General features: G+C 43.6%; 3 protein-coding genes across 3 annotated transcripts; 1 reads left to right on the top strand and 2 right to left on the bottom strand.

The window, feature by feature from the left end:
* Positions 1-7,255: 7,255 nt before the first annotated feature.
* On the bottom strand, positions 7,256-7,913 carry LOC135875587 (histone H2A.J). The gene has a single exon (XM_065400519.1). The coding sequence runs from the start codon at positions 7,802-7,804 to the stop codon at positions 7,415-7,417; it is 390 nt and encodes a 129-aa protein (XP_065256591.1). The 5' UTR covers positions 7,805-7,913; the 3' UTR covers positions 7,256-7,414.
* Positions 7,914-8,177: 264 nt separating this feature from the next.
* On the top strand, positions 8,178-8,558 carry LOC135875596 (histone H2B 5-like). The gene has a single exon (XM_065400532.1). The coding sequence runs from the start codon at positions 8,178-8,180 to the stop codon at positions 8,556-8,558; it is 381 nt and encodes a 126-aa protein (XP_065256604.1).
* A 695-nt stretch (positions 8,559-9,253) lies between these two features.
* LOC135875602 (histone H3) lies at positions 9,254-9,667 on the bottom strand. The gene has a single exon (XM_065400545.1). The coding sequence runs from the start codon at positions 9,662-9,664 to the stop codon at positions 9,254-9,256; it is 411 nt and encodes a 136-aa protein (XP_065256617.1). The 5' UTR covers positions 9,665-9,667.
* Positions 9,668-10,666: the final 999 nt, after the last annotated feature.

Raw genomic sequence — 10,666 nt, 5'->3', positions numbered from 1 at the left:
TAAGATGCTTTTGTTTGTATGGATTTTTATTTCTACTGTTGTTGGAAATGAAGTGGGCAGTAGGGTTGGAGTAGAGTTAAGGCAGCACTGATAGCAGGTCTGCAGAGAGTTTTCTGCACATCTGAGGGGCCCAAGACACTAGGGTGCAAGGGGTGGGGGAGGCTGCGGTCCTGGCCCTGCAGAACAGAGACCCCTGGCCGGAACTGCATGGAAAATGTTGAGTCCCCAGCTGTGGGGTGCTGCTGAAGAGTACCTGCTCAGAGATGACTCTCACATGTCTGGCTGGTGAGTGAGGGAGCAGGCCCATGGTAGCGGAGATGCAGAAGCCTCCCTGCATAGACACAAGGCCAGTGACACCTGATTCCTGCTGGCACAAGGTATAAGGAAGGCAGTGGTACTGGAGGTGCAGAGCAGAGACCCCAGTAAGGACTGCGAGGTGTTGGAGAACAAGGCCCCAGCCACAGGGGAGGTCACCCCACTGGTGAATGGCTCCTGCCTGGAGACTGGGCAACCTTAACTCTGTGTTAACTAACTTTTTTTGCTATTTAATTTGTAAGCCATTCCTCATGTCCACTTAATATAGGGTAGCTCTCACTGAAACATACTTACAATATATCCTCAGTGGCTACTGACAACTCCAAGGGGGTAGTTAATTGTGCACCATAATTCGGTATGTCCTGGTTTTCAGAGCCTTGCAGCTCAGTGGCTTTGGTGTTCTGTAAAGACATGAGGCACTGTCGGTCACTCTGAACGCTGTGTTAACAAAGATTTGGGACAATAAATAACCATGTGGCAAGTTATTGTAATATGAATGGTAAACGGCAATGATGCCTTAGCAGGTGAATTCCAGTGAATGTTTGTCTTTTTTGGGAGTGTCCAGTAAGATTGTGTGATGTGTCTGTGGCCTTCCAGAAACTAAACTGCAAGCATAAGGGACAGAAGCTTCTTTTTTTCTTAATTTCTGATACCTCTGTGTTTTTGCATATGTGAATCTTGAAATTAAGATATCTAAAAAACTGAGAGTGTCATGCTCTCTCCCTTCCCCTGCCCCCCAAAACACAACATTAAAAAGCCTTTAAAAAGTGGTGTAAAAGCCCTTAATTTTTAAAGTATCAATTAAAAGTGACAAAACATAAACAAACAAAACCAACTAACCGTCCCCACCCCACACCTCTTGCCTTGCAGACAAGGGGTTAGTGGAAATGGATATATGCAGGTTGATGTGCTATTCTTGTGTGTGGAGAGGAGATGGCATGAGGGTAAGTGACTTTAGGGTTTCCCTGAGCATTTAGAGGTGCCCCACAAGGATGGGTCCAAGATAAAAGTGATGCCAGAGCCTCTGCATCGAATGGTCAATATTTGAAGGGATTCCCCAGACCTAGTGCCGTGGTCCACTGGGGCGCTTTTGGCAGTAGTAGTATGGGGAGTCAGAGCATTGATACCTTGGTGCAAAGGCATTCTTATTTTTTATCAGTTCTCCTGCTGTAATCCTCTAAACAGCGTATTTGTTATTTCTCTGTAACTGTTTTTCTGCCCTGACTTTTTAGAGTGTAGACTGCAGGGGAGGGAACATTTCTTATTCTATGCCATGGACTTGTCTATAATACACAGTTTTGTCGGCAAAAGACAGCTTTTTTCAACAAAACAGTGGAGGTGTACACACTACAACGCTCCTCCTTCTGACAAAACTTTCCTGCTTCACTGACAAAATAAAACCACCTTGACAAGACCCGTAGAGCTTTATGCAGCAAAGTTAGATCGACAAAGTGTCAGTGTCACTACTGTAACTGGCATCCGGGAGGTATCCCACAATGCCCACCGTGACCGCTCAGCTCAACTGTTTTGAACTCCACTGCCCTGCATCCAGCTACACAGGCATGCACCCCTGCCCTTTCAAAGCCTCAGAAAGTTTTGAAACTGCTCAGCATGGAGAACTTGCATAGCTACTGCCCAACTGAGCATGCCGGCTCGGTGGCAGCAAATGCACTTCTGCCTGAACTACAGAGAGCGGGTGGGTCTCCTTGGTCTGTGAGGAGAGGAGTCTGTGGGAGAAATCGGAGGGAATCACGGAATCAAAACATTAATGCAGAATCCTGCTCTCTCCAGCACTAGGACCACAGTGGCTGGCAGGCAGGCGGGGGGGCTGCTGCTGTGAGGAGGGAGAGGAAGAGACTCGTGCTGTGCTGTGCAGAGCCAGGGAGTGAGTTGGGGGCTGATTTTGGGGTCTTCCCGCTGGTGTACTGGTCTCCGCTAAGCTGGGATAGAGGGACAGGGGGGCACCAGCTGTCTGTGCACCAGCTTCTGCCTCAGGATTGTTTACTTCCGGCTGCTGCCTGAACTTAAAGAGATAGCTTGCCCACACACATACACTCCCCCAACACACACACTTCCCCAACAAATACTCTCTCTCTCTCTCTCACATACTCTCCCCTTTCCCCCACAGAATCTCTCACACACTCCCCCAACACACTGTGGGCTTCTTGTGTTAGTGTTCAGCAATGTCAGTTTGGTCATATTACCAAGTGCTACTTTAAAAAATGATTTAAAATGTGTTACTTTTCAGGCACACACAGCAATCATTATAAGGTTCATAGCACGGTGCAGACAAACAATGCCAGGCTCAGCACATTATAGCAACACACATTATTGTGGCTCAGTGTTATCATGCTCCTTCAAGGCATCCCCAGCTGAATAGCTTCCCATGGGGCTCCTCTTATAGCCTTGTAGTCATAATGCACAACACAATACTGAAGAGCAGTGCAGGATCCATGCTTTCTGACAGAGATGGCTGGGTTGCAGGTTACCAAAGCAGTTGGCAATCTAGTACGATGCCCATGGAATGATGGGATTTAGAAACTTTCATCATATGACACTGTACCTGCCCCCATGAGGCATTGCAAACCCTTCCCAAAGCTACCCACAGTGCACTGCTCTGTGTCAATGCAAGAGCTGCTATTGTGGATGCGCTCCACTGACACAAGGAGCATAGTGTGGACATGCAACTGCCGTTTAATTACAGTGGTGGCTGTATATTGGCATAACTTGCGTTGGCAAAACTTTGTAGTGTAGACAAGGCCTTAGTTGGTACAATGCCTAGAGCAATAGGACTTTGGCACTGGTTGGGCACTTTAGGCCCTACTGGATTAAAAATAATAACAACGTATGGTTATTAGGGAAGAAGTGGGGCTTGAGCTGGGAAGGGCCAGGTTGGAAAAGTGCAGCAGAGATGAAAAACAGTTCTGCTACCCCCATACCCCTCATTCTAGAAAGTTGGAACCTAGCAGAGGGTACATGGTAAATGGTGACAGTGTGCAAACGGTGGAGAGGAGGCATTTGTGAGCATGGGAGTGTCCGGATTTGAGCAAAGGGATGTGACACTGTGCAGGGACTACATCTGGATAGAGATCAGGGGAGTCAGTTTAATTGAAATATGGGGGAGTGGCTTGTGTAGGAGTCTGGTGAACACTGGTGTTTCCCCAAGTGCAGGATTGTTCCATGTGGGGTGTTTATGAATGGATAAATGGGCATGTGGGTGGAGGGAAGAGTGACTGTGTGTACACCTATCATGAAGCAACATGAAATGCACAAGTATTGAACGAAGCAAAGATTGACTAATGAACCCTGGTAAGCACAGTTTTGGAACCAGATAAAATCATTAACAAATTAAAATGCATATTTTCATAATATATTTTGTAATTTGGGGAAGATGAACTACTTATACCCAGAGAAGAGGACAGACGCTCACAGACAATTCAAAGTATTTTTAAAACATCCTCATTTTCGGGGTGATGCTCAGCATAATTTTCTCTTTAAGGGGAAACTAAGTGAACCAGACTGGCAATACCATGCCACTAGCAAACAATGCATCCATATCTTACCTCCTGTGCTTCAGTTTTACTGACAATTCTCTAAAATCATATTCCTATGGGCCTTTCTCAGGTTGACTTTTATGTTAAGGATGAAACATGGAGCCGTTTTTTCTCATCCCCTTTCTCTCCCAACCCTGTACCCTCCTTTAAAAAACAAACAAACAAAAAAACAAAACAAAAAAAAACCACAATTTGAGATGAATCAAAACAGCAGACAAGGAGGAGATTGCTTATCTTAATAGCTTTCATGTATTCTTCGCATTTCATCTGAGTATGCTTTGTAGTAACCATCACACCTTTATCATGTCTCATACATTTGGGGTTTTTTTAAGTGACAAAGAAGTCCTTTAAAGGGTCATACTAAAAGTGCTAAATGTCTTCTCTCATTTTATCTTGGGGATTCATTAGGCTACATCGACTATTGTTTCTAATAACTACATGAGGGCCTGTCCACAACATAGCGTACAGGAGAAAAACAAAGCAAAAACAACCATTATATTTCTTAAATAACCAGTGTTGATTCTGGATAAGTAACATTTTCTTATTATTACTTATTGCTATGATGTGCCTTAATTTTATTTATCATGGTTTATCATCTTCAATAGCAAATCGGCTTCTTCCCTGTTGTTTAGGACCTGATTGTGCCCTAGTTTTCACCAGGTTACAGCCAAAATTATCATGAGCAATCTCAGTCTAGCTACTGTTATGGAATGGAAAGAGAATATACAGTTTATTCACTTTTATTGTTATGGATAATTCAGATGTATAATTCAGAACCTTTTGTGAACTTGTAATTGATTAGTTATAACTAGAGCTTATGAGTTCATTTTTGAACTGAGGTAAGGCTCTCATTACCTTTTCAAAAAAACCCAAAACACTGAATCATGTTCTATTAGTGCTAAAAAACAAACAAAGAAATCAAAACAAAACAAAACGACCAGTAGGTATAAAATTTTCATGCAGTTCACAATGCAATACAAATATGAGTAATTCATAGAGCTAACATTAATTGTCCAGTTTACCAAAAGCACTTTTGCATACTATTAAATGTAAGTGGAAAAAGAAATAATGGATTGAAAGCATTTTGATCTTTAATTAATGTCCTCTATATAACTTCATGTTTTTACAGCAACAATTTCTGACTAGCAAAATGTCGTCAGAAATAATGGTGTAAAAACCCCTAGTCTTTCTTGCTTTTGAAAATACAATCAAAATATTACTCTAGCAACTACTTTGTTTTTTTGCATTTAATAAACAGAAATTATATAGGAATGTAATTAATTCAAACAATAAAATGTCTTTAAAACTTAAAAATAACTTTGTATGTTGTATTGGAATATCTAGAAAGGTACACTATGACAATTACATGTATACATTTACTGTGTTTAGGAGGTAAAATACTTGGTTAAGGGAACCAATTCTTCTCTCGTATTCAAAATTCAGAGGAAGTAACAGAAGGTCGGTCCCTTCTCTTCAAAATCAATTTGAACTGGGGGGGGAAAAAAGATTGAAATCACTGGCTTTCTACCCTGATTTGGAAGTAGCCCTTTAAAGACGAAGATTCCCTTGTAGTTGTAATTTTATTTCCAAGGGTACAGTTTTAATTTATTGGTTCTTCTTTAATTCATTATTAGTTTATCCAATAGGAAGCCCTACTGAATAAAAATACCCTGCTTCCCCTTCACCCAGTTGTAAAATCAAATGATTCGGTGGCAATTATTGTGAAAAACAAAACTTGTTTTAACCCTGAAAAAAACACCCCAAAACCCTGAGCGGGCAGAAAAGTCCTTCCCGAGCGGGATCCTTAATGCACCAATCACAGAATACCTCTGGTGTATGAACAACGGGCGCCAGCTCCTCCCCCCCCCCCCACCCCATGAGTTATAGAAAAATTCTGCTAGTACAGTATGTCGGAAACAGCGCTTATTGCTGCTCCGGCTGTTTCTTATCTTTGAGCTAAATGTCTCCGCTGAAAAGCTGAAGGCGGCGGCAGGAGGCTCCAAAACCTGCAAGTCCTCGGGTCCCAGCTGATCACCAAGGCAATGTCTGCTTCTAAGCGCAAAGGGCTCTCTTTGACCGCTCTTAGCTGGCCTGCCGGAGGGTACGATGTGGGGAAAAGCAATAGTCGCATCAAGAGTCTGGTGAGCGAGGGCATCTTGGTTCAGACCAAAGCACCCGGGCCTCTCATTTCTTCAAATTCAGCAGGAAGTCGGCAGAGACCTAGGAAAAGACGCGCGGGGAGGGGCACAAAAAACCCCAACCCCGAAACGAACAACAAAGGCAGAGCCTACGAAACCAGCTGTGAAGCAGCCCCATAAGGCTGAGATCGCGAAAAGGAGCTCGGGAAAAAAAAAAAAAAAAAAAAAGAGCCAAGAAAGCAGCCAAGAGCCCGGAAAGGGTTAAAACTACCCAGGCTAAGAAGTCAAAGCGTTGAAGCCCAAGGCTGCCAATCCGAAACTAAGGAAGATGAAGGCAAAGAAGGCGGCGCCCAGGAAAAAATGAAATTAATGAAGATTCTTGTCATTCAAAGAAACCCAACGCCATCCACTCCTTCCCCAAAATAGCTGACAAGGTTCATTTATTAACAACCTCACGGTGCTTTTCATGGAAGGGAGAAATTCCCTTTTCGATCTTGCCCCTTAAAATCACAGGAAAGGGACCATAAAGAATACTTTTGTGGGCTCGTTGGGAGTGAACATGAAGCAGCCCCCGGGAAATGGGGTTTATTTGGGTCATTCGCGCCACAGAGCGGACGCCTTTCCTAGAAAGCAAACGAATGGGAACACCTTTACAGATCAATTGTAGCTTTCATTTTCTTCGGGTAGAGGATTCGATGTACTAAGAAAATCACTTAGAAGATTCAATACTAGTGTTAGAGTCGAGCGTCCCCCTATACATTGTTAGGGGAGTGAGTTACTGTAACTCCACGCTTCTTGTGTGAGGGAGAGGAGTTGTGTGCGCCTGAGAGAATATAGCTTCGGCCACCAGGTGGGGGTAAGGAGAAATGTAGTGATCATCTATAGACAAGAATCCCTTTTCTAGTCTACGGGCGGGAGCAGGGTTAAGTTTGAAAAGCCTGCTCCGCTGTGCAAGGAATTGACCCTTACCGATCCGCACAGCTCGATCTTTTAAGGGGAAAAAGGCAACGTTGTATAAACGCTGCTTTGCTATCCAGGCGAGGAAATAATTTAACAGAAAATTGTACCTAACACCAGATACTCCCCTCTCAGGATATTTTAGTTGGTTTCCAGTCAGATTAGAAACACTCCCTGCCCCCCCAAGTACAAATGACCTATAAAGAAAGGTATGGGATGCCCCATTTTTCATATTTTCTAACCCACAACCAAAACTTAGCGCTGCTGGTTAATATTTCAAAACAACAGTAAAAACATGGCTATTTTCTATTAACATCTCGTTTACTGCAAAGAAAGTCAGCGATAACACAGCTTTTTTTGATTTTGTGGGTGGCTCTGAAAAGAGCCTTTGGATTGTTTTTTTTTTTTTTTTATTTTTTTTTTTTTTTAGTAAAGAGTCTTGTTCGGGTTTTACTTGCTCTTGGCCTTGTGGCTCTCAGTTTTCTTAGGCAGCAGCACGGCCTGGATGTTGGGCAGGACACCACCTTGAGCGATGGTGACTTTCCCCAACAGCTTGTTGAGCTCCTCGTCGTTACGGATGGCGAGCTGCAGATGACGGGGGATGATCCTGGTTTTCTTATTATCCCGCGCCGCGTTGCCAGCCAGCTCCAAAATTTCAGCGGTCAGATACTCCAGCACCGCGGCCATATAGACCGGGGCTCCGGCCCCCACCCGCTCAGCGTAATTGCCTTTGCGGAGCAGGCGGTGCACACGGCCTACCGGGAACTGCAGCCCAGCCCGCGAGGAGCGAGACTTTGCCTTAGCCCTCACTTTACCTCCCTGCTTTCCTCGGCCTGACATGATTGATGATCGCTTCAAACAGCACTCACCGTAAGAAAAGTAAAATAGAAATAAGAATGATCTCACTGAAGCCCACCCTACCTTTATATCCGTTCTATTTGAAGGGGTAAACGCTTTTTGATAGGCTGAAGTGGCGTTAGTATCTAAACAGCCAATGGAGACGCGGATCCAACTCTGGCCAATAGTGGGATTCGATGTGCTGGTGGAGACGTCTCTTGTGCGTCCGCCCTATAGTAAATCATCAAGGACAGTCATTTATTTGCATAAGGTATTTATAAATACAGCAGTTGGGGCGGTGGTTAGTGTTATTCAGGCTGAATACCAGTAGGTGTGTACGTGAGAGAAGCACGTGGTAAAGCAGAAGTTGTCAAAAATGCCTGAACCAGCAAAATCTGCTCCCGCTTCTAAGAAAGGATCTAAGAAAGCTGTGACTAAGGTCCAAAAAAAGGGGGACAAGAAACGTAGGAAGAGCAGGAAAGAAAGTTATTCCATCTACGTCTACAAAGTGCTGAAACAAGTTCACCCGGATACTGGCATCTCCTCCAAGGCTATGGGTATAATGAACTCTTTTGTAAATGACATATTTGAGCGTATTGCTGGGGAGGCGTCTCGCCTGGCACATTATAACAAGCGATCAACCATCACTTCCCGGGAGATCCAGACCGCTGTAAGACTGCTGCTGCCGGGAGAACTAGCCAAACACGCTGTGTCGGAGGGCACCAAGGCTGTCACCAAGTACACCAGCTCTAAGTAAGTGGTTTACTAGCTGACCACTAAATCTATAACCCAAAGGCTCTTTTAAGAGCCCTCCATCTTTTCAATGAAAGAGCTCTATTATCATTAACAGCATTATGTGTTCTCCAAACTACATTAAGGAGTATTTTAAAAACAAGAGGCTTAATATGTTGGAAGGAATAGCAATTGTTTTCACTATATATGTGACACTTAAGTAAACCACGGTTCCTATTCGACCCCTATAAAAATGCTTTTTACATATAGGACTATACTAAAGGTTCATTCTGTCCAGGTCTGGCTTCCTGCAGAACATTAGCCTAGAGAATCGACTATGAAAGACTTAAAGCTCCGATGGAAGATTTTTGGCTAGCAGCTTTTAAGATTCTACAGCTAAACGCTGATGCTATTTAAAAGGGAACATCCAAATTATTGACTATATTTTAAAGCCCGCCTTAGTCCCCACAGGACACAAATATGCAATCCACTTAGAGAACACTAATCACCCCGTTAGTTGAAGTGAAGCGCGTTTCAACCAAATGATTTACCCAAACCAAGTTCTAAATGCTCATGTAGTCATCTTCAATTAAACGCAACACAAATAGAGGGAATAAATTATAGGATTGTTACAGCTCCTTTCAGTGTGCATGTAGTGGCTCTTAAAAGAGCCTTTGGGTCGTTTGGAATAGTTTGTTACTAGAAGCTGAAGGGCAGCCTTTAAGCCCTCTCACCACGGATACGCCGGGCTAACTGGATGTCCTTGGGCATAATGGTGACTCTCTTGGCGTGAATAGCACACAGGTTGGTGTCCTCAAAAAGCCCCACCAAGTAAGCCTCACTAGCCTCCTGCAGGGCCATAACAGCCGAGCTCTGGAAGCGCAAATCAGTTTTGAAGTCCTGGGCGATTTCACGGACCAGGCGCTGGAAGGGCAACTTGCGGATGAGCAGCTCAGTAGATTTCTGGTAGCGGCGGATCTCTCGCAAGGCTACGGTACCTGGTCGGTAACGATGAGGTTTTTTCACTCCCCCAGTGGCAGGAGCGCTCTTCCGGGCAGCTTTAGTAGCCAACTGTTTACGGGGGGCTTTGCCACCGGTAGACTTACGGGCGGTCTGCTTAGTTCTGGCCATTTTCAACAACGCACAATCTCGCCTCTCAGAGACAAATGGAAAAACTAGTAACTGCTTTTTCACTGTAGGTATTTATAGGCAAACTCTCCTTTCTGATTGGCTGATCGGAAGGAGCCATATGTCATTGGATATTTTGAAAATTTGAAAAACCCGCTTTTTAATAGAGAAATGCGACATTTCCCGCCTCGCCACCATCCTAGCACTTACTGTTTTTTGTTTTGTTTTGGAAAACGGCTTCCGGGGCCGGGAGGACGGACATGTTCTGTGAAATTCACGATTCTTGGACTACATCAGCATAGGTGTTTTTAAAATATCTTCTCTCTCTGAAATATCACTTTACAAAGCCATTCCTTATTTCCGTGCACTTTAAAAAAAAACGGAGGCTCTGTCTCACTATTAGTCTTGCAAAATTTCCAGCTTGCAAGACGTCTGCTGCTGCCGAGGGAACTAGCTAGACAGACTGTGATCAAGGACACCAATCTTTCTCCACCTGGAGGATTTCTCCTGCAGAAAGTGTTCCGAACTACCCACCTTGCAGTAAAAGAGCTGTAATACTGGACTTTAAATCGCTTATTTGCGTATATTGCAAGTTCTATATGAAGTAACATATAATTGGAGCCAAATTAGGCTTTTGTGTGTTCTCCTGAACCCTTACATTTACCATTAGCATTTTCATTGTTTCAATCTGACTGTGATTGTTTTTTTTCCTGACATGTAATGAAGGAACTATAGAACACAGATTTTCCTATGTTTCTTATAAATCAATGGATATTAACTTATTACTTTAAAAAGAATATTAAGATTAAGTAATAAGTGTACTTTTCTTTCGTTGGGCATTATTAGTATATAATTTGTCCAATAGATTGAAAATCTCTTGGATATTGTTTTCATTTGTGGCTATTTAGGTGGTAGCACAAATATCCTTCAATTCTTCCCCCTCTCAGACTTAGGGGCACTTTGCCTCCATGAAGAACTGCTTTACTCTCCTTCTGTCCTGCCTTA

Source organism: Emys orbicularis, chromosome 1, assembly GCF_028017835.1.
Source record: "Emys orbicularis isolate rEmyOrb1 chromosome 1, rEmyOrb1.hap1, whole genome shotgun sequence".
In the NCBI taxonomy this organism is placed as follows: Eukaryota; Metazoa; Chordata; order Testudines; family Emydidae; genus Emys; species Emys orbicularis.
The sequence above is the reverse complement of the archived record's forward strand: the minus strand, read 5'-3'. Positions and strand labels throughout refer to the sequence as shown.

Bases quoted from the DNA above. Each gene is read 5' to 3' on its own strand.
- LOC135875602 (XM_065400545.1), bottom strand. From the start codon at position 9,664: ATGGCCAGAACTAAGCAGACCGCCCGTAAGTCTACCGGTGGCAAAGCC.
- LOC135875587 (XM_065400519.1), bottom strand. From the start codon at position 7,804: ATGTCAGGCCGAGGAAAGCAGGGAGGTAAAGTGAGGGCTAAGGCAAAG.
- LOC135875596 (XM_065400532.1), top strand. From the start codon at position 8,178: ATGCCTGAACCAGCAAAATCTGCTCCCGCTTCTAAGAAAGGATCTAAG.